Source organism: Ictidomys tridecemlineatus, chromosome 4 (assembly GCF_052094955.1).
Source record: "Ictidomys tridecemlineatus isolate mIctTri1 chromosome 4, mIctTri1.hap1, whole genome shotgun sequence".
Classification (NCBI taxonomy): Eukaryota; Metazoa; Chordata; class Mammalia; order Rodentia; family Sciuridae; genus Ictidomys; species Ictidomys tridecemlineatus.
The window spans coordinates 58,580,605-58,604,687 of NC_135480.1; the positions used below are offsets into that span (position 1 = coordinate 58,580,605).

The 24,083-nt window shown below is 37.6% G+C and overlaps 2 protein-coding genes across 2 annotated transcripts; one reads left to right on the forward strand and one right to left on the reverse strand.

The window, feature by feature from the left end:
- Positions 1–2,204: 2,204 nt before the first annotated feature.
- LOC144376833 (olfactory receptor 52D1-like) lies at positions 2,205–3,161 on the reverse strand. The gene has a single exon (XM_078045109.1). It carries the CDS (start codon positions 3,159–3,161, stop codon positions 2,205–2,207), a length of 957 nt encoding a protein of 318 aa, XP_077901235.1.
- Positions 3,162–10,635: 7,474 nt separating this feature from the next.
- LOC101968117 (olfactory receptor 51I2) lies at positions 10,636–11,580 on the forward strand. The gene has a single exon (XM_005342524.3). The coding sequence runs from the start codon at positions 10,636–10,638 to the stop codon at positions 11,578–11,580; it is 945 nt and encodes a 314-aa protein (XP_005342581.2).
- Positions 11,581–24,083: the final 12,503 nt, after the last annotated feature.

Below are 24,083 nucleotides of genomic sequence, written 5' to 3' on the forward strand. Positions count from 1 at the left end.
GCTGACACTTTTCTTCTTGTCTCACCAGTGAACATGGTAATTATTTTTTCCTCCACTTACTTTTCCTACTTTCCTTAGCTCATTCCAGTTTAATGGCTGTGCCTCCATCTGAACAGTATCAATATAATGTAGTGAATAGGAATAAAATCACTAAATTTCTACTATATTTCAGGCACCTATGCAAGACATGTTTTCACTACTCACTACAGTGGCATAATGTTGATGCCATTTTGTTTGTTAATTCAACAAAGAATATGACACACACCAGTATGATCTATAAAATATTTTTTATAATATTGATAGAGTAATTTTTAATTATGTGAATGTCACAGTTGTTGTATACTACTACAACTCCTATTTGTAGTAGTATAATTAGAATAAAAATTAACAAAGTATCAAATAGATAAATGCTGCAGATTAAGTCAGTATATATAATGAAATAGAGTATGCTTTTGTATATTTAAGGATTATTCATCAAGTACTACTGACTTCTCCAGTCTGTATTGAGTGCTTTCTTTTTCTCAGACTATAGTGAGCACTTTACTGGGACTGGAAAAGTTAGCTATGATGCTCAATCCATGCAGCTGGTAGGTAAGGTAGATGAGATTGATGCTCATAGTCGTATTGATGAATATTTCATAGGACTAGAAAAATGTATGAGGGCTGGGAATGTGGCTCAGGCGGTGGCGCGCTCGCCTGGCATGCGTGCGGCCCGGGTTCGATCCTCAGCACCACATACCAACAAAGATGTTGTGTTTGCCGAGAATTAAAAAATAATATTAAAAAAATTCTCTCTCTCTCTCTCTCTCTCTCTCTCTCTCTCTCTCTCTCCTCTCTCACTCTCTCTTTAAAAAAAAAGAAAAATGTATGAGTTATTGTCTACATAAAAGGAGTGGACAGATTATTAGTTTCTCTGAATTTGCAGGGTATTAATTTAAAATGAAAACAACAACTTTCATCATGTTGAACATTTGGCAGGGATATTGGTTGATTTTTCTATCTTAGAACTGAGATTACTAAAATACTGTTGAACTATTAAAAAAGAATATGGTGTGGTGGTGCACTCTTGTAATCCCAGGAGCTTGGAAGGCTGAGACAGGAGGATCACAAGTTCAAAACAAGTCTTGGCAATTTAGCAAGATTCCATCTCAAAATAGAATACAAAAAGGGCTAAGAACAGAGCTCAGTGGTTAAAAACATCCTTGAGTTCAATTCCCCATACTAAAGAAGAAGGAGGAGGAGGAGGAGGAGGAGGAGGAGGAGGAGGAGGAGGAGGAGGAGGAGGAGGAGGAGGAGGAGGAGGAGGACATGGATTCAAAACCAGCTCCCCAGAACCCTAAAGAAAGGATGGCTTCATAACTGAAAGAAGTGGCAAAGGGGACAGAAGGAAAAAGGGTGAAATTGTGGGTCCATTTAGCACTGACAATATTTTAAGCACTGTTTAAATATGACAGAGTTATTCTATAATATGGTTACCACTATAATCTGTGAGCTAAGACAAAAATTAAGGTGTTAGGAAAGTTAAATAAATTGCTTCAGAAAGGTTACATGACTTTTTTCTCTCTCTTTTTTTCTTTGTTTATTGAACAATTTACAGTAAGGCATTTTCTTAAGTTCAGTACATTTATTTTCTTATGTATTCCTTACCATAACATGAAGAGTTAGATGCTATCATTATTCCTACACATCAGGGGGTCAAACTGAGGCACAGAGACATTTAGTGCCATGCTTAAGGTCACAAATGTGGTAAGAAGAGGAGCCAGGATTCAAACCTAGGCATTCCGAATTCACATTCTATGCCCTGAACTTCAACCAAAGGAGTAGAATTCTGCTGCAAATTCACTCTAAACACCTTTTACTTTGCCTTTGAACTCATGAAGGAAGTTATTCTTATGAAACTGTCTCCTCTTATGATCAGGGACTGACTTGCTCCTTAGTAGTTCATAGCCACTTTTCAGACAGCAGTGAAAATATGATCATCTTTCTGGGCTATTCTGAGTTCCTCAAGGAACAGTGGGAATGCAACATGTTCAATGTGACAAAGAGTACCTCCATGTCATCTGGATCATCCTGTTCCTCCAAGAGCTTCCAGACAATTAAACTTAGTATTGTCAAATCATAGATCCTCATTCTTGCAAATGAATCTGGAAAGTGATTCTACCCATTTATTTTTCTCATCTCCAATTATCTCATCTGTTTGGAATTCATACTGAGATCTTCCTCAAGTAAAGCAATCTTAGAAGTCTACTCCGAATCTCCTTGGTTCTAGCTCCATAGATGATGGGATTGAGTACAGGAGGCACCAGCACATAGAGATTCGCCAGAAAGATGTGCACATGCTTGGGAACTCGGTTGTGACCAAAGCGGTGGGTGAGGAAGGAGAAGAAGGCAGGGATGTAGAAAACGAGGATGACACCAAGGTGGGAGCCACAGGTACTCAGAGCCTTGTGCTGGGCATCACGGGATGGCAGACGAAAGACAGCATGGAGGATAAAGCCATAGGAGATGGCAATGAGGATGGAATCCAGACCCATGGCCAGCAGAGCTACAGTCAGCCCATAGACAATATTGACAGTGATGTTGCCACAGGCCAGCCGAGCGATGCCCATATGCTCACAGTATGTATGAGCCATGACATGGTGGCCACAGTAGGGCAGTCGCCTCAGCAGGAAAATGAAGGGGGAGACAATAGCTACACTCCGGAATACACCAACAATGCTAATTCTGCCTATGACAATATGGTTGAGAATGGTTGTGTATCTCAGTGGGTTGCAGATAGCCACATATCGATCAAAGGCCATGGCCAGGAGAACTGAGGACTCCAGAGCATAGATAGCATGGACAAAAAACATCTGGGCCAGGCATCCAGCAAAGGAAATCTCACCTGCATGGAGCCACAAAATGGCCAGCATTTTGGGCACTGTGGTGGAGCTGAGAGCCAGGTCAGTGAGTGAGAGAAGACAAAGGAAGAGGTACATGGGAGCATGCAGGGCGCTGTCCATCACAATGACCAGGATGATGGCAGCATTGCCAAGCAATGCTACCAGGTACATGGCACAGAATGGAATTGCAATCCAGATATGGGCAAACTCCAGCCCTGGGATCCCTGTCAGGAAGAGAGTGTCTGGGAGACTCTTATCACTGATGTTGGAGGCTGACATCCTTCTGGCAAATCAAGGGTTCCTTCCAAGGGTTGATGGTATGTCTACCCTGGAACAACAGGCATGTGGTTGATTCACATGAAATGATGTCCTTTTCTGTGAAATAATAATTTTTAGACTGTGAAAAATGTTTTTTTTTTAACTTGTTCAAGCATCTGAAAAGTATTTCACTCTGAGTCCTAACATACATGCCCTTTTCTTTTTGGCAAAAATGTAATGATGCCTTAATCTTTTTTTTTTCCTGTTTGAATCTATCTTCCCAGATATATGCCCAAAGACTTACTTTTATATTTCACCTAAAGTGCCTAGTAAGAAGGTAGTTCTTGATATGATTACATACCTCCTAATTTAGTACTTTAGTGATATGAGCATTTATGTAGGAAAAGAAAAAGAAAAAGATAAATCAGCTCTGCTTTCTGTGGAGATAATACACACATCTATGTCAGAGTTAGCTCATCTTGCAAACTTACTAGTGTAATATCAGGATGTGAGGGACAGCCAAGAGTGCTACATCCTGGAGGGAGAAAGTAGGTTTTCTAGATTTGACATCCACAAAGACATTCAGGAGTAGGACTCTATTTTGGCTGTATAGGAATACTTAGTATTGCATATAGTCTCCTTAACCATATTTTGTACTTAAAAGGGCCTTCAGAATTATGCCATGAAACCCAAATTTGAGTCCAGATTCTATATCAAGAATTGTTATGTCACATTGAACAATTTTTTTTCTTCTCTATAGCTTTCTAATTAAGGGGCATAATTCTATAGTCATTTTGTGCTTTTTTGTTTACCAAGTCTCATTGGAAAAATTCAACATTTTTGTGACTTTGCTATCTCCAAATTGAGAAAGATTTCATCTTGCTTAACTCCTTCATAAGAAGTTGAGCAAAGATTTATATTTATGGGATTAAATGTTGGGATTCCCCTAATAATTCCCCTCCCTTTAAAAATAATCTTTATTTCCTAACAATGAATAGTCAATAGTGTGAAAATATCATTCTACAGTTCTTACCAGTGGGAAGACCAAAAGTCCAGAGATTTGAACTGATATAATTTAGATTCAAGCACGTTACTTGTGGAACTGAAATGACGTCTTATATCTCCAGCTTCGGAGCTTTGTGTTTTCATCTTTCCCTGCAATCCATTAGTATGACCAACACTTGAATTCATAATGCTTCCAAAGAAACCGATTTCTTTCTATTTAAAAATGCAATAGTTTTATTCATTATCTAAACATCAAATAAGTAAAGAGAAGTAGAAGCCCCTTCCAACTTGCATCAGATTCTCGATTTGAAACCAGATGATTCTGGGTTTAGCTTTGATACTTACCTCTGACACTTGTGGAAAGATACTCAGAGGAGAGCTGAAGTCAGTGCATTTTATCTTCTTGGCTTATTCTTTCCATCCATGGAAGATTTCAAATGGGTGTTGGAAAGTACTCTCAAAATCTATGGGTGTGAGAACCAGAAAGATTGAATAAGAGCAGGTCCTACTGTGAGTCCTAAACTTCAATTAATAAACTAAACCTGAGTTTATTTACTGAACACAGCTCTTGGGGGGATCTTATTTCAAGAACTTACGTGGATCAGAGACATGCACTTGCAGGTGGAACAGGCTGTGTTTGGAGCTCTGAGAAAGAGATATACAGTCTCCTTGTGAAGCTGTGTGGCAGAGTATAGTCGTGCAATGACTTAGGCTGGAGTTTTGATTGGGCGAGTGAGAGCTATATCTCTTTGTGGGTTCAGCTAAATGTGTTAAGAGACAGTGAAGGGTCTGAATGTGTAATCCGTGTTCTTGGATCTCTGAGCTCATTATATGTTTTCAGTTCATCTCCATATTTCAGCTTCCTCTGGTCAAAGGTCTTGGTAAGTGAGGTTATTTATTGCTTCTCTCTGTGATGCTCAGATGTGAAAACTCAGGTAGCCTTCTCTAGGGATTTGATCTGTGGCAATCTGTTGAGAGAGAGAAAGATAATAATTAGTTGATAAAGGAGGAAAGGAAACAGGAAAATTTTCCAGTACCTTGATGAGGAATATGGAAATGAAATATCTTATCTACATATTTTATTCTCTATTCTGATCTCTTACTTTCTATCTTCTTTCTTTGTCTCCCTTTTCTATCCTGTCCTTCTTAAATTCCCACTCATGGTAGATTAACCGGAATTCTGTGCCCATGAGACATAGTGAGAAATTGATGTGAATGATGAGGCAAATACTGATGTTGGATGTATATTCACAACATTGTACTATCAGACTTATCTTACAAAAATCCGTGTTCAAAGAAAAAATAATCAAGACTTTCATGACAATGATAGAAGAGTATTAAGGAAGGCATGGGACCTTTCTGAGTATGCTCATTGCAACTAGTCAGACTGTTAAGCCAGTCATTTTAGGAAATGACAATCAGAAATGATCACTGCACCATTATCACTGTTCATTGCCCTCATAGGTCAACATCACAAATTTGTGACTCTGAACTCTTAGAATCTCTACCTTCTGCCTCCCATCCTCCTCCTCCATCATTCTCTTTCAAGGTTGATCCCTGCATTTGTATTGTCCAGTCTTTAAGGAATGAGTCTTCTTTGTTCTTTACCTTCTTATTCTTCTAGCCTAAGGCTAAATGTATTTGTTTCCTACTGTTGTCCTAAGAAACAATCACATGTTTAGCAGCTTAAAACAACAAAGATCTCTTAGAGTTTTTGTAGGTCAGATCTTTAGGGGAAAATGTCCTTTGAAACTTGGTTCATGTCTGTTCCCTATAGTTGTATAGTGAGGTTTCCATTCCTTTGCTAGGGATTCAGCTGTGACTTGCCCACATTACTTCTCATGCTTTCCAGTTGAGTCCTTCAGGAAATGATAGAATGAGTGCCTCTCATGCTTTGAATCTCTGACTGATCTGCCTCATTGTCGTGGCTCTAGCCTGAAAAACTCTGTGCTGTTATGTGACTTATGTGACTAAATTATGTCCATCTAAATCATCCAAAAGAAAAAAATCCAATCTTAAGGTGTAAAATTTTAATTGCATCTGCAAAGTCCATTTTGATGTTGGATCAATCTCAATAATATTTGCTTGATTTTTGAGAGATGATAGCCCTTGAAAGTGACCTGGAAACCTTCAATGACTGCCTTATAATATTGCAAGTTCTCTGCTATTCTGCCCTAAAATCTTTCCTGCAATTCTTTATTATTACATTAATTGAATTATGATGTTTCCTTAGAAGTTTCCCCAGGCAGGCCACAAATGGGTATATTTATTCATATACACATTTTCATTACTTATATCATTTCCAGATTTATTCTCATTTGTGTTTTGTACATTTTATTCCATAAACCTTGAGGGTAGTAACTTGACATTGTCACAGTTGAGAAGTTTTTTTTTTCTTTTAATGTGGAAAAAGTTAAAGTGAAAGATACTGGCCAAGGAACAGTGGATTCTGAATTCTCCCAAATCTCTGTGTACTGAGTAGGTTTCAGGTGGGTTCCTCACCTGGGTGCATGAAACTGATGTGGGAAGATCTAAGAGTTAACTAAGGAGTCATTGAATTCTGTATTCTGATTCATCTCTGAGAGAGATTCTTGAAAAGTGCCTGCATTTTCTTCTTGTTAGCCTCAGAGGAACGCTGGGTATATGAGAGGGTCTTTCTAAAAAGCAACTTTCTTACTGGTTTGCTTCAAGTGTAAGCCTGCTCTCTTTCTTCCAGCTATACCTGTCGGTGACTTCCTAGAATTCAATTGTTCATGCTACTCCAAGCATTTATTCTTATTATTCTGAACACAGAGGTCAGTGTCAATCCTCAGGTGCTCTACTCAGGAGTTAATTTCTGGAACTGAAACATAATCACTAACCTCCATTGATGCTGTATGGCAGCCAGTGGGCTTCCTGCTTCCCACATAGGGACTCCCTTAATCATCTCACTCATTCTGTGATATGAGATTATTAACTATGAGTGAAAAATGAAACTGTAGTTTAGAGGCTTTGTTAAGACCATTGGCGGAATGTGAACTCAAACCAAGGTCCACTTTCTCAAGGCAAGTGGTCGAATCTTGACTCCACATCAGTTGCTGAACTTTGTAGCCCCATATCACACTTGCTGTCTCCCTACTAGATATTAAATAAACATTTGTGAAGAATCCAACACAGTGCTAAGTTCTCAAAACCTCATTAATAAAGGAACACATTTAATCAATAATCACATTCTGTGTTGGTCAGGCATGGCACACTTGTGTTTTCATCATGCTGAGGGTCAATTTTACGGATTATCCTGGTGAGAATTTCACATGTTCTAGTAAATGCAAATGCTGAAATTCATTTATATTGAGCATGAATTCTCTGCATAATGGGGTATTTTGTTTGTTTGTTTTTTGCTGTTGTTGTGTTTTGTATCCAGACTTCAGTGGATATGATCATAGGTAAAAAGTAGGAAAGACAAACTCTGAATTAGGAGATATTTAACTATTATTTTGCAACTAACAAACTGAATATAATTGACATAGTTGACTTCTTAGATGCTAATAACTGCTAAAATGTGGGTCCACATGCAATTTTATTGCAAGTTCCTTTTAGTTAAGATCACTCTTGCTCCAGCATACTAATATAATATAAGACATGATGTATCTTCAGGTTGGTGTGGAGCACTGCTGATGCTCTGTATTCCCAGAAGTCCATGAACACCTGAGCTGATGACAGCATAAGGGACTTCCTGGAAGCAGCCATATATTGCTCAGGCCAGTGAATTGGCAGAGGTAACTGTGGGCTATCATCAGGGCATGCAGGGCCCCCAGTATTGTTCTCCCTTTCAATGCAAGAGCTCTCTCAAGTAGGTAAGTTGAAGTTCTAGAAACTCCAAATTCAGATTTTAAGCCACCTGTCCTTAACTTAGAAACACAAGTGCTAAGATATATCAATCTGAAGAATAAAAGTCTATTCCTACCTTGATTATTTATTATATGTCTATTCTCTTCATTTTCTTTCTGCTTTTATTTGCTCTTTTTCTCTGAAATTAGACCATGGTTTCTGATTTACACATTACTTCCTCATAGGAATATCCTATCAGGATGTATTTTGAAGGTGGATGTCTTGATGTGAACAAGCATCCCATACTTACCTCAGAAGCATCTGATATCAGAAGATGCATAAAAGACCCTGATGTGTAAGAAGTCATGTGGAAGGATCCTATTTATGCTAAACAATTCCAAAAGAGGGTAGGTCTATTTATTGCACAGAGAGACAAACCAAAATTTACTGGAAAGATTTCAGATAAGGAAAACAAAGTGGGCTTAACGTGTGGAATTATGGCAAAATTGTATCCATAGATAAAAGGACAGAGGAATCCTGAATGCAGATGCAAGAACAAAGGCATATGAAAGTCTGGAGTTGAGGATATAAGCAGGTTTTTAAAACCAGTGTTGCTAATTATTTGCTCCTCAGAATTTTCACTTTGGATTTTCACAACCACATTAGGTAAACTTATTAACATTAGCATCTCCACTTTGACACAAAAGATTTAAAACTCAGAAGCTTGAGTGACTCACTGAGCATTTTTCTTCATCTGTCCCTTGCACTAAGTACAGCATTGGTAGTGACTGAAACCATGAGTAAGGATCAGGCTTGAATTTTAGAGCTGGTGACAGAGGAGAGAAGATTCACAATGTTAAAATGCAAGTCATGCAAAGAAGTATACATGATAGGAGATGCATATCTAGGTTATGAGGGGTAGGGAGAGTTACCTCTACTGGTATAGATCAGCCACATATTCATGAAAGAGGGCATCTGTGGACTTCAGCCAAGAAAGATGATTTGAACAGATATGTGCATAAATCATGCAAACACTAGTTAAGTACTGCATCAGTGTATTAAGATTTGGATAACACCAAGAAGCCATATGTGAGTATCTATTTATATATATGAGGAAGAAAATTTTGAGAACCGAGGCTAGAAATATTGATTTAATAATGACCAAAGGGACCTTTAATTCTAGGCTAATGAATTCAAATGTGACCATTTGTTAATGATAGACCACTTAAAGATTTAATTAGAAAAGTGCATTGTCATAATAACATTTCAAAATATTTATTCTAGCCAAGTATGGTGGCACACATCTGTAATCCTAGTGACTTTGATTTTGTGCAGGACAATTGTGAGTTCAAAGGCAACCTCAGCAACTTAGCAAAACCATGAGCAAAGTCATTGAAATACTGTCTCAAAATGAAAAATAAGAAGGAGTGGGGAGTTCAGTAGTAAAGTGAACCTGGGTAGAATCCCCAGTGTAAATAATTAAATAAATAAATGCTTGTAGTTGAAATTGGAGATTAATTAGAGTGAGGTTAGGAATTTATTAGGAGCCTTTTTTATGGTATAATAATGTGATAGTTTGGTTCTGAAGTGTGGAAAGAAAAGAAAAAAGATGATAACAGAGACACTTTGGGGTCAGTGTTTTCATAAACTGTTATCTTATTTAAAGTACTTGGCAAAGGAAAAGGAGGAGGCAAAGTGATATTGGAAATTTGAGTCTCTACATTGGGCATGACACCAAAGAGAAAACAGGTGAAAAACCGATTCTGGGATATACATAAATTTTAATGAATTTAATGGCTTTCAGGAATGAGATACTATTGGATTATGATATAAACTTTAAGAAATTACTTTCAAATAGCAGAAATATCAGTACAGGGGAGAGAATGGGAGGAGGGAAGAATGGCAGAAAGAGGAAGTACAAGGGACTGAATTAGGACAAACTGTATTCCATGCTTGTATAATTATGTCAAAATGAATCCTCATGTTATGTTTAAGTATACAGAACCAATAAAAAAGAAATTACATTCAGTAAATTCAGTTCTTCAGGAAGAAAAGCAATGCTATAAGCAAAATGGATGAAGAATAAAGTGGAGGAAGGAAACATGGAAGTCCAGTACATCTTGAGGAACACTTGGAAGCTTGACTCTATGGATATCCATCTTCCTGTGCATTTATCTTCCATCTGGATGAAACCAGTAACTATGTGTTTAGGGAGCTGGGAGTCATAGTGAGGTAGTGGAGGTGTGAGAGCATGAAAGATGGGGAAGAGGAAAAGGTTGTGGTCTAATGAGTAAGAGGTTTGCTCTGGAATGGGCATAAGAGTTGAGAAAGAAGTGACAGGGAGAATTTGTTTTTCTTGTCTTGAAAAAATGATATCCATGAATTGAACAGAAAAAGAGTTTATAGTTTTAATCTGAGAAAGAGTGCTAGACCCAGGTATAAAGGAGGCTCACTTCACTTGTCTTGCCAGCCGGGCATATTGAGGAATATCAGATTTCAGAAATCTTAGAAAAAAGGAGAGGCATGGATGAGTGTTAGAGTGAACAATAGTGATTATTGCTCTAAGGTGAGGGACTAGGTGATGTATGAGAGATTAGAAATACTAGGCAGAGGCCATGCATAACACTGTGTTTGTCTTCTTTGCAGGCCAGGGGCCCTACCATCTAGGCAGCAGTGCAGCATGGGAGGAGACACCCACAACAGCTCAGGGTTGCCTCCTTTCACCTTGACAGGACTCCCAGGGCTGGAGGCCTCCCAGCACTGGATGATTTTGCTCCTAGGACTCCTCTACACTGTCTCAATTGTGGGCAATAGCCTGATCCTTTTCATTATCAAGGAGGAGCAGAGCTTGCATCAGCCTATGTACTATTTCCTGTCCCTGCTCTCAGTTAATGACCTGGGTGTGTCTTTCTCTACACTGCCCACAGTACTGGCCACATTTTGCTTCCACATAAGAGAAATCGGTTTCAATTCCTGCATGGTCCAAATGTTCTTTATTCATTTTTTCTCTTTCATTGAGTCTGGGATCCTGCCGGTCATGAGCTTTGACCGCTATGTGGCCATCTGTCACCCCCTGCGCTATGCTACAGTGCTCACTGATGCCCGTGTGGTGCAGATGGGCATGTCTGCTATTATCCGCAGTTTCTGCATGATTTTCCCTCTGCCTTTGCTTCTGTTGAGGCTGCCCTTCTGCAAGGCCAATGTGCTCTCCCATGCCTACTGCCTGCATCCAGATCTGATCCGCCTGCCCTGTGGTGACATCACCATCAATAATATCTTTGGTCTATTTATTGTCATCTCTACCTTTGGCCTGGATTCTGCACTCATTCTCTTCTCTTATGTGCTCATACTGCGTTCTGTGCTTGCCATTGCCTCCAGGGAGGAACGACTGAAGACGTTCAACACGTGTGTGTCACACATGTGTGCTGTGTTCATCTTCTATGTGCCCATGGTTGGCGTGTCCATGGCTGCTCACTATGGGAGGCATGCCCCACCCTATGTACACACACTCATGTCCCTTATTTATCTATTTGTGCCTCCCATGCTCAACCCTGTCATCTATTCCATCAAAACCAAAGAGATTCGGCGAAGGCTTTGCACAATTCTTCTGAGAAGAAAGTTTTGAACAGAAAATATTTGAAAAATCTTGTTCAAGGATATGTTTGCCATTATTTCACAAAATTGCTTTCGAGACTGTTCTGATGAGGAATTTTTAATATCCTTTTGTCACTTATCTTACCATTAAGATTCTTGCCAAGAGATATTTAATGAAAGCCTGGAAATAATTCAAATCAAGCCAAAAGTTTTGCAAGGTAAAGTGGGCTAGAATTTATTAAAAATACTTGATCTCTTTCTTTTTTTTTTTTTTTGGTACGCTCGGGATTGAACCCAGGGGTGCTTAACCATTAAGTGACATCCCAATCCCACTGTCTTTTAAATTTTAAGACACTGTCTTGGTACTTCCTTGGGGCTCACTAATTTTTCCAGGATGGCCTTTTTCTTCAGATCCTCCTGCCTTAGCCCCCTGAGTTATAGGTGTGCACCACCATACCTGGGTTCTTTTATTTATTTTTAATTGCATAAATGAATATTCTCATAATTGGTCTCTCATTTTTTATGATACGTTTGTTATCTTGGTCGAAGTGAAACATCACATAGGAAATTTTTTTTTTTTATTTTTTTTTATTTTTTTTTTTATTGGTTGTTCACAACATTACAAAGCTCTTGACATATCATATTTCATACATTAGATTGAAAAGTGGGTTATGAACTCCCAATTTTACCCCAAATGCAGATTGCAGAATCACATCGGTTATACATCCACAGTTTTACATAATGCCCAATTAGTAATTGTTGTATTCTGCTACCTTTCCTATCCCGTACTATCCCCCCTCCCCTCCCCTCCCTTCTTCTCTCTCTACCCCATCTACTGTAATTCATTACTCTCCTTGTTTATTTTCCCATTCCCCTCACAACCTCTTATATGTAATTTTGTATAGCAATGAGGGTCTCCCTTCATTTCCATGCAATTTCCCTTTACTCTTCCTTTCCCTCCCATCTCATGACTCTGTTAAATGTTAGTCTTTTCTTCCTGCTCTTCCTCCTTGCTCTGTTCATGGTTGCTCTCATTATATCAAAGAAGACATTTGGTATTTGTTTTTTAGGGATTGACTAGCTTCACTAAGCATAATCTGCTCTAGTGCCATCCATTTCCCTGCAAATTCTATGATTTTGTCATTTTTTATTGCTGCATAGTACTCCATTGTGTAAAGATGCCACATTTTTTTTATCCATTCATCTATTAATGGGCATCTGGGTTGGTTCCACAGTCTAGCTATTGTGAATTGTGCTGCTATGAACATCAATATGGCAGCATCCCTGTAGCATGCTCTTTTAAGGTCTTCAGGGAATAGTCCGAGAAGGGCAATAGCAGGGTCAAATGGTGGTTCCATTCCCAGCTTTCCCAGGAATCTCCAAACTGCTTTCCAAATTGGCCGCACCAATTTGCAGTCCCACCAGCAATGTACAAGAGTACCCTTTTCTCCACATCCTCGCCAGCACTTGTTGTTGTTTGACTTCATAGTGGCTGCCAATCTTACTGGAGTGAGATGGTATCTTAGGGTGGTTTTGATTTGCATTTCTCTGACTGCTAGAGATGGTGAGCATTTTTTCATGTACTTGTTGATTGATTGTATGTCCTCCTCTGAGAAGTGTCTGTTCAGATCCTTGGCCCATTTGTTGATTGGGTTATTTGTTATCTTATTGTCTAATTTTTTGAGTTCTTTGTATACTCTGGATATTAGGGCTCTATCTGAAGTGTGAGGAGTAAAAATTTGTTCCCAGGATGTAGGCTCCCTATTTACCTCTCTTATTGTTTCTCTTGCTGAGAAAAAACTTTTTAGTTTAAGTAAGTCCCATTTGTTGATTCTTGTTATTAACTCTTGTGCTATGGGTGTTCTATTAAGGAATTTGGAGCCCGACCCCACAATATGTAGATCGGAGCCAACTTTTTCTTCTATCAGACGCAGAGTCTCTGATTTGATATCAAGCTCCTTGATCCATTTAGTTAACTTTTGTGCATGGCGAGAGGAAGGGATTCAGTTTCATTTTGTTGCATATGGATTTCCAGTTTTCCCAGCACCATTTGTTGAAGATGCTATCCTTCCTCCATTGCATGTTTTTAGCCCCTTTATCAAATAGAAGATAGTTGTAACTTTGTGGATTAGTCTCTGTGTCCTCTATTCTATACCATTGGTCCACTCGCCTGTTTTGGTACCAGTACCATGCTGTTTTTGTCACTATTGCTCTGTAATATAGTTTGAAATCTGGTATCGCTATACCGCCTGATTCACACTTCCTGCTTAAAATTGCTTTTGCTATTCTGGGTCTTTTATTTTTCCATATGAATTTCATGATTGCTTTATCTATTTCTACAAGAAATGCCATTGGGATTTTGATTGGCATTGCATTAAACCTATAGAGAACTTTTGGTAATATCGCCATTTTGATAATGTTAGTTCTGCCTATCCATGAACAGGGTATATTTTTCCATCTTCTAAGATCTTCTTCTACTTCTCTTTTTAGGGTTCTGTAGTTTTCATTGTATAAATCTTTCACCTCTTTTGTTAGGTTGATTCCCAAGTATTTTATTTTTTTGGAGGATATTGTGAATGGGGTAGTTTTCCTCATTTCTGTTTCAGAAGTTTTGTCGCTGATATACAGAAATGCCTTTGATTTATGTGTGTTGATCTTATATCCTGCCACTTTGCTGAATTCATTTATTAGTTCTAGTAGTTTCTTTGTAGACCCTTTTGGGTCTTCTAAGTATAGAATCATGTCATCTGCAAATAGTGATAATTTAAGTTCTTCTTTTCCTATTTTTATGCCTTTAATTTCTTTCGTCTGTCTAATTGCTCTGGCCAGTGTTTCGAGAACTATATTGAATAGAAGTGGTGATAGAGGGCATCCCTGTCTTGTTCCAGATTTTAGAGGGAATGCCTTCAACTTTTGTCCATTCAGAATGATGCTAGCCTGAGGCTTAGCATAGATAGCTTTTACAATGTCAAGGTACGTTCCTGTTATCCCTAGTTTTTCAAGTGTTTTGAACATAAAGGGATGCTGTACTTTTTCGAATGCTTTCTCTGCGTCTATTGAGATGATCATATGGTTTTTATCTTTAAGTCTATTGATGTGGTGAATAACATTTATTGATTTCCGTATATTGAACCAGCCTTGCATACCAGGGATGAATCCTACTTGATCATGGTGCACAATTTTTTTGATGTGTTTTTGTATTCGATTCGCCAGAATTTTATTGAGGATTTTTGCATCTAGGTTCATTAGAGATATTGGTCTGTAGTTTTCTTTCTTTGAGGAGTCTTTGTCTGGTTTCGGAATCAGGGTGATGTTGGCCTCATAGAATGAATTTGGAAGAGCTCCCTCTTTTTCTATTTCCTGAAATAACTTGAAAAGTATTGGTATTAATTCTTCTTTAAAGGTTTTTTAAACTCTGCTGTATACCCATCCGGTCCTGGGCTTTTCTTGGTAGGTAGTCTTTTGATGGCTTCTTCAATTTCATCCATTGATATTGGTCTGTTCAAATTGTGTGTATCCTCCTGACTCAGTCTGGGCAAATCATATGACTTAAGAAATTTATCGATGTCTTCACTATCTTCTATTTTATTGGAATATAGGTTTTCAAAATAATTTCTAATTGTCTTCTGTATTTCTGTAGCATCTGTTGTGATATTGCCTTTTTCATCCCGTATGTTAGTAATTTGAGTTCTCTCTCTTCTTCTCTTTGTTAGCATGGCTAAAGGTCTGTCGATCTTATTTATTTTTTCAAAGAACCAACTTTTAGTTTTGTTAATTTTTTCAATAGTTTCTTTTGTTTCAATTTCATTAATTTCCGCTCTGATTTTAATTATTTCTTGCCTTCTGCTACATTTGCTGTTGTTTTGCTCTTCCTTTTCTAGGGCTTTGAGATGAAGTGTGAGCTCATTTATTTGTTGGTTTTTCCTTTTTTTGAGGAATGACCACCAGGCGATGAATTTTCCTCTTAAAACTGCTTTCATTGTGTCCCATAGATTCCGATATGTTGTGTCTGTATTTTCATTTATCTCTAAGAATTTTTTGATTTCTTCCTTTATGTCTTCTGTAACCCATTGATCATTCAGTAACATATTGTTCATTTTCCATGCGATGTAGGATTTTTCCTTCCTTCTTTTATCATTGATTTCCAGTTTCATTCCATTATGATCAGATAAAATGCATGGTATTATCTCCACAGCTTTATATTTACTGAGGGTTGCCCTGTGGCATAATATATGGTCTATTTTTGAGAAGGATCCATGTGCTGCTGAGAAAAATGTATATCCATTTGATGATGGTTGATATATTCTATATATGTCAGTTAAGTCTAGGTTATTGATTGTGGTATTGAGTTCTATAGTTTCCTTGTTCAACTTTTGTTTGGAGGATCTGTCCAATGGTGAGAGAGGTGTGTTGAAGTCACCCATAATTATTGTGTTGTGGTCTATTTGATTCTTGAACTTGAGGAGAATTTGTTTTATGAATGTCGCAGCGCCATTATTTGGTGCATAAATATTGATAATTGTTATGTCTTGTTGGTGAATGGTTCCTTTTAACAGTATATAATGTCCTTCTTTATCCCTTTTTATTAACTTAGTCTTGAAGTCGATTTTATTCGATATGAGGATGGCCACCCCTGCTTGCTTACGAGGACCGTGTGCGTGGTATATTTTTTCCCATCCTTTCACCTTCAGCCTGTGTATGTCTTTTCCAATCAGATGTGTCTCCTGGAGGCAGCATATTGTTGGATTTGTTTTTTTAATCCATGATATCAGCCTATGTCGCTTTATTGGAGAGTTTAAGCCATTAACATTCAGAGTTACTATTGATATATGGTTTGTACTGCCAGCCATGTTTGATTATTTATCGTTTTTTTTTTTTTAAAAATTTAGTTTGTTTTTCCATGATTATTTTTCCCCCTCGCCCTCTGTCTTTACCGAGGCACTTCCCTCTGATGGTTTTGGTTATTGTTTTTCATTTCTTCCTCGTGTAGTGTTTTGCTCAAAATGCTTTGCAATGCTGGTTTTCTGGCTGCAAATTCTTTTAACTTTTGTTTATCATGAAAGATTTTTATTTCGTTGTCATACCTGAAGCTTAATTTTGCTGGATACAGAATTCTTGGTTGGCATCCATTGTCTTTCAGTGTTTGAAATACATTGTTCCATGACCTTCTTGCTTTCAGTGTCTGTGATGAAAAATCCGTTGTTAACCTTATTGGTTTACCCCTGAATGTAATCTGTCTCCTTTCTCTTGTAGCTTTTAATATTTTCTCTTTGTTCTGTATATTGGATATCTTCATAACAATGTGTCTTGGCGTTGGTCTACTGTGATTTTGTGTGCTCGGTGTCCTGTATGCATCTTCAATTTGTATATCTGTTTCCTTTTTTATTTCTGGAAAGTTTTCTGTAATTATTTCATTCAGCAGGTTACTCATTCCCTTGGTTTGAATCTCTGTACCTTCTTCTATCCCGATGACTCGTAAGTTTGGCTTTTTTATGTTATCCCATAACTCTTGGATGTTTTTCTCGTGATTTTTTACCAGCCTTTCTGAGTTGGCTAGACTCTTTTCAAGATGAAATAATTTGTCTTCATTATCTGACGTTCTGGTTTCTACTTGCTCCACTCTGTTAGTGATACTCTCAATTGAGTTTTTAATTTGGTTTATAGTTTCCTTCATTTCCAAGATTATGGTTTGATTCTTTTTTATAATCTCCATCTCCTGATAAAGGTGCTTAACTTCTTCTTTTATCTGTTTGTGTAATACATTCTCAATGTGTTCTTTTGCTGCTTGAATTTGCTGTCTCGTATCCTCTTTAAGGTTCCATTCCATCTGTCTAAGGTGTTCCTTGAGTTCTTTATATGACCATTTTTCTGATGACTCTAGGTCCTCCTGAATATTTAGGCTGTCCTGCATTGTTTGTACTCCTTTTCTTCCTTGCTTTTTGAAGCTGCTCATGTTACTTCTTGTTCTGTTTGACTGCTGAGTTACTGTTTACTCCTATAAATTTATTTGATGCTTGGGAGGAAAGGTATTAGAAGGGAATGGAAAAAGTCACTAAAGAGAATGAGAGTAAGCAGGTAGAATTCAAGGAAGGGGGGATAAGATAATTGAAAAGAAATGAAAAGACAAAAGAAGAAAAAAATAGGAAATAAAAAAAGAAAAAAAAATTTTTTTTAAATAATAAAAAAAAAATTAAAGTTGGAAGAAAAAAAAATTTAAAAAAAAAATTGTAAAAAAAAAAAAATAAAAAAACAAGAAAGAAAAATGAAACTGAAAGAAAACCCCAAATCAAAATTAAAACAACAACAACAACAACAACAACAATAACAACAACAAAAAAAACCAACAACAACAACAAAAAAACTAATAAATGCAGTCTTAGAGTTTGATTAACTTCTCTTCCAGTAGGTGGCGCTGTGACCACCAGGCCAAGTTTCTCCTATCAATACGCGGAAACCAATCACTGTGCAGCAGCTCCTCCTCCCAGGCTGGGCGAGTCTCCAATCCTGGGTGCCTAGGGCGTCCTCTTGTGTCTAGTCACTTCCCCACTTTTCCTCTAGCCAGGTCCCTCTCACGGGTGCCACTCACCACAATACTGGGTACACACCAGGTCTGCTGCTCCCGGGAGCCCTGTTGTCATGAATGACTGGGCACACTCTTCCAGTTTGCCATTCCCTCAGACCCTAAGTTTGTAGAGCTTGGGGCTGAGAATCCTCAGCGAATTTTACTGCCCCTCCGGTAGCCACACCCCCGGTAGCTGGTGCAAGAGACCTCAGCTGTCTGCACTGGTGGGAGTGGTAGTCCCGCGCCGGCGGGTCCCACGCCACCTCTAATTCCCTCGGTCTGGCTACCGTGCTCACGGGAGAGTTGGGAGAGGCCCTTACAGGAGAGCTGAGATTGGCCCTTAAGGTTTCCTCGATGTGTGGAGAGGGAAGGCTAGCGAATTACACACCTGTAGCCGCAGGTTTCAATGAAGTTATCTCCTCCGCCGCAGTCTGATGACGTCAGTTGTCTGCCATGGTGGTATCTCTTGCAAATGGCGACAGTTCGTTTCCCTTTGCTGGGTGACCAATGCAACGGGTGGGTCCTTACTGTCTCTCCCAAGCCCCGTTTCAAACCTGTGGCCACTACCTATGAAGGCTCGGTTGGCATTTACCTCCGTAGGATCAGAAGGGCTGACCGGTTGTTTCAGCCGGATGGATTAGTGCTGAGTCACAGCTGTTTGTCTGCGGGAAGCAGGCGAACGGGAGCTTGAATTCAGCCGATCCAGGTTCAGTGTGTGTTCTGAGAGGCCCAGACTGCTCGTTCCAGATCCACGTCAGCTCAGCATTGCCTAGTGATCCTGAGCAAACAGAATTAGGCTGTTTACGACTCCCTATGCCTGCACAGCTGAAGAGGTCAGAGACTTGATCTCTCCGCGCCCGCCGCCATGTTGGAATCCCACATAGGAAATTATTTGTTACCAATGGAAACATAGTTTTGATGAGCAAGGGATTTTTCTCACAATATTTTATTCAATGAATATTAGTGATAATCAGACACACACACCCCAAAACTAGACATAGTAATATTTATTTTATATACCACACCCTATCCACCTGGCCTTTTAACTTTACTTACACTGTATTCAATGATTTAACTTTTAAATAATATTAATATTTGAAAAATTTATATTATATGTGTATATGTTAACAAGCAATGAAAGAAATAATGAAGTGGAAGGACTATGTAACAAGACTTATGGAATAGGTACAATGATGTGTTCTCTCTATACATATGGTCTCTATGGTCTGTTAAGATTTGGGGGTATCTATTTAAGACCAAATTAAAAAGAGAGAAAATTAAGAAATTAAGTATATAAGACACTAAAAAGTATAAAATACTTTGTGACGTGTTTGAAAACACCTGGAAGAAGTAAATTGATGTGAGTCAAAAGGAGAGAAAACCATTAGAAAGTGATCCTTAAACAGTCTTCAAAACAGATGTACCTCTGGAAGATGAAATCAAATGAAAAAAATGAGCAGACATCATATATATTAGCAGGTTAGAGATGTTTTCAAAATCATAGTGGAATAACTTATTAATGAATTTAAATCTTGGGTAACTTGATATATTGAGGGAAATAATAAATATAAATATATGAAGAATTAAGTGATAATTAAGGAAGATATAAATAATTATAGAGTAATTATACTGCCAATCACATCTAAAACATTATGGTACAAGATCTTTCCCTTTCTTTAACCACCACATTTTAAATTTATTCCTCTTATATTATACACATATATACATTACACACACACACATACACACACACACACACATTTAATGAGAAAAATTGTTGGAAAACTCTGCAGAAAGACAAATATAATCCTGATGAAGTATACAGAGTTAAATCATATCAGCAAAAAAATCCTGTAAGCTATATTAATGAAAGCAGGTGTATGCACTCTAATTGTGAATATAATTTAAAAATGCAGACAGAAGAATAAAACATTTTAAAATTAAAATAATAGAAATCTCTCAATATGTTTTATCATATTAATGAGGATAATAATGAAAAATATAACTAATAGCAGATTTCAATAAAGGTGAAATGAAAAAAAAATACATCCTACATTAAAATAAATCCATTTATGCTGTGTGTGGTGGCACAAACCTGTAATCCCAGTGGATCAGGAAGCTGAGGCAGGAGAATCGTGAGTTCAAAGCCAGCCTCAGCAAAAGTGAAATGCAAAGGAACTCAGTGAGACCCTGTCTTTAAACAAAATATAAAATAGGGATGGAGATGTGGTTCAATGGTTGAGTGCCCCTGAGTTCAATCCCCAGCAACTCCCTGAAATAAATAAATAAATAAATAGATTTATTAATTTTCTTTATTTGCTAGATCATCTACTTTCTAGCTAAAATAAGATAAAAATAATCTTTCCATTTCTTAAACTATCTTATTTACCATTTTTGAAGGTATCTTTGATCAAAGTCATAGAACTTGTGAGAGAAATGAGTGATTTTACCTATTGCTATATCTGCAATTGAACCCTAACTCCTAGCCATTCTACATTGACTTTGACACATTCTGTCTTACCTCTACATCACCTCTATGGCAGTTATCAAATAGTATTATAGCTGCTGATTTGGGGGGGGGGTAAAAATAACTAATATATGTTATTGTTAAATATTTGTACATTTTTGTATGAAAAAATTAGAAGGATGAACAGAATATTTTTAGCACTTTCTGTAGTTTATACTATACAATAAACTATAATATAAACATAATATAAATTAGTTTAGTAGTTAGTGGATTTTGGAAGATGTATTTTCTACTTTATTTTCTACTTTTGTATAATACATTCACATTTTGTTTGAAGTAATATGAGACAGGGACAGAGGGAGGGAGGGGAGATAGAGAGAGGTAGGGGGGAGGGAGAGACACTGAGAAACAGTCAACTGAGAGTGGTTTGGGAGCTCTAAGGAGCTCAGCCTCATAGTTGGCTTTGAACACTGGTGTCCTGCTGAACACTGGTGCCTCTCTGCCCTTCTCAAGGACCAAGTGTCTCCTGGTCCTAGCACAGTGATTCTCTTCCAGGTGTTTCCATGGGTTGTGGAGGGCCCAAACACTATCCATGGGAACTTCAAGATCCTCTTCCCTTGGCACTCAGGGGTTGAGTGCACATTGGCAACACATCACATTTCATTGCTCACATCCCACTTCACCTGAAGGCAGTGCTAGCCAGAATGTATCCCCTGTAATCAAAGAATAACCTCAGATAATTTGTTTAAAACAAAACAACAGAACATCTATCTATGGCATGCCTGATGTCAGTACTAATAATCCCATGTTTTCTCTTTGTTAATGTGGGCTAATTAGACCAGAGATTTGAAATTTCTAGCTAATTTTCCAGCTTCAATAGAATATTCATACAAATAATACTATTATTTTTACTACTCGACTGTAGTGTGATTCACATTGAAACACTCTATATATTTAATATGTACAACTTAATGGGTCCCTGAAGTTTGATCATTTCCAAGGCCAGTAACTACAAGGTTCTCCCACACCTGGAAGCTAATGAGTAATGAGCGCCCTTAAGGCTTATTTCAAATGTAAAAAAAAAAAAAAAAAAAAAAACCTTGAGATAATGTACTGAATTTTTGGAAAGGTTGTTTTCTTAGTGAAATGTTACAGGATTTTCTTTAGCCATCCAGACTTCCTGCCTTCGTCCCAGTGCCAGTAAAGACAAGGGTGGAAGAATTTCCAGTGTTGCTGAAAACCGGACGAAACTTCGGATCAAGCTAGCTGCCTATAGAACTTACCTGGACTGTAATTTACCTGGAATGTGAGTTAATCTATTGAGACACTGTTTTATCTGGACTGAGACAAACTGTAATCTACAACAAATTGTAACTCAGTATCTTTGCAAATGGTGTCATTGCTGGTATAATTTTTCCAAGGGCTTCTTGCATGGAGCCATCAATTGGCTTGGTATTGTGGCATTTTGTATCCTCTCCTTCTGCTTGTAGCAGATTAATTATGGTGTTTGTGTAAAAACCACTATGGTCGTTATTTAAATTAAACCAAAGGGGGAAATATTAGAATCTGTAAACAAGTCAGGATGGCGCCTGGTATTTTGCCAAAGGGAGTGGTTTGTGAAGTAGCGCCAGCAAGCCATTAAGTGTGGAGATTCCTTATTGGTTGACTGCTGTATCTAGTTTATGCTAATTAAGATAAGTTGTATGGAATGTATAAATACCGCTCCTGTCCTACAATAAAGGGCTCCCACTCCTGCTGTATCAATGTACACAAGTTGTTCGTCACCCCCCGGTTATTTTGCTGCAGCCGGACTTCGGCACTAATCTTCACCAATTAATCTGTCCAAACTTAATCCTCCATTAAGTTTATAATTATTTTGCAACGGAAACTCAGAGAACATCCTCAGTACTCAATGTGGTGATTCAGAAGAAAGGAACCAGAATTGACGTGCATTCTGGAGAAGAGCCCCCTAAGAGAATAGCTTAGGTGGGACAGTACAAAAAGACATTAAAAAAGGACAGTATAACTTAGGTGTTAGTGTCAATGTGCTAGAAATCTCATCAACTCAGATGCACATCTCTTTTGTATAGAATCATTTTTTCTAGTTTACTACCTCTCCTGCCACAAGTCAGGACCATGTGTACTCCCTCAGTAATATTATGGGGTTTTATTTTACATATATTATTTCACAATTCTGACTATACGTTCCTCTTATTTCTGTATAATTTAACAAATGAATTCCCTTATCATAAAAAGATTGAAAGATGAAAAAAAAGAAAAAAGAGTTTAGGCAGATTTCTAGCAATTGTTTCTTCTAATTGCCATGTAACAATGAGAACTCTCTTGACCTTTCTGAGCCCAAACATCTAATTTCCAAAACTGGGTTTCTATTTGCTATGGCTTTTATCACAATTAAATTCTTTACCTAATCTTTTAGCTAGCTGATGAAAGGACATCCTATATATGTGTGTTACATTGTGACCAGATTCAATTACGTAGGTCTCCCTGAATATGCTGTTGAATTGGGGCCTTGGTGCAAATTACAAAAATCCATTGAACTTGAGAACATTTTCTGAGACATATCTCAATATGTTGGGGGGGACATTAATTTTGAAATTTATTATAAGCTTTTGAAAGATAAAATTTTTCTATTCATATGTTAATAGACACTTGGGTTTTTCCCATATCTTGGCTATTGTGAATAATGGTTTCACAAATATGATGATGCAGAGTCTCTTTAAGACCCTAATTTTGATTTATATGTGTCCAGAAGTAGATTACTAGATCATTTGGTAGTTCCATGATAAGCTTTGGAAGACTCACCATTCTGTTTTTCCATAGATGCTGGACACCTGAATAAAGTTATTCTTAAAATTCCTAGGAAGATTCTCAATCTATATGCAGTTCTGAGGTTCATCTTTATTTTTAGATTGAATTTTTTACTGATAATTCTGGACATATGGTGATTAAGAAGTGAGAAGAGGGCAGTAGCATTGGAAATATCCCAGATGCAGGAGTGGGTTAGTGGACATTCCTAGGGAAAACCCCAAATGCATCTCTATTTATATCTCTGTTTAAGTTGGGGCCTTTATCTCTGTCTGTCTGTCTATCTATCTATCTATCTATTTATCTATCATCCATAGAGAGACAATTAAAAATATCACAGAATGAGATTAAAAGAAGGATATAATACTAAGAGCAGCCTATACTCTAAACAGGGTGTTTTTTAATTTAAGCAAAGCTTTTTTCATACCCTTTATTCCTTACTCTTTATTGATAGTATTTACAATTTTGATGAAGGTGGTCCTTCCTTTTACTTCATGTTTCTCTATCAAAAGCATTCTTGCAAACCTGACAGTTTATGTGTGTTTTATATCCAATATCTACTAAAACTTCTTATGGAAGCATAATTGTACAGACTTTATAGATAAAGAAACTGCTTACAAAATGATAAACAACTTTTTCAACTCATTGATTAACAAATCATGATGACACATCAAGGGTA

Coding starts and splice junctions, on each gene's coding strand:
- LOC144376833 (XM_078045109.1), bottom strand. CDS start 3,161: ATGTCAGCCTCCAACATCAGTGATAAGAGTCTCCCAGACACTCTCTTC.
- LOC101968117 (XM_005342524.3), top strand. CDS start 10,636: ATGGGAGGAGACACCCACAACAGCTCAGGGTTGCCTCCTTTCACCTTG.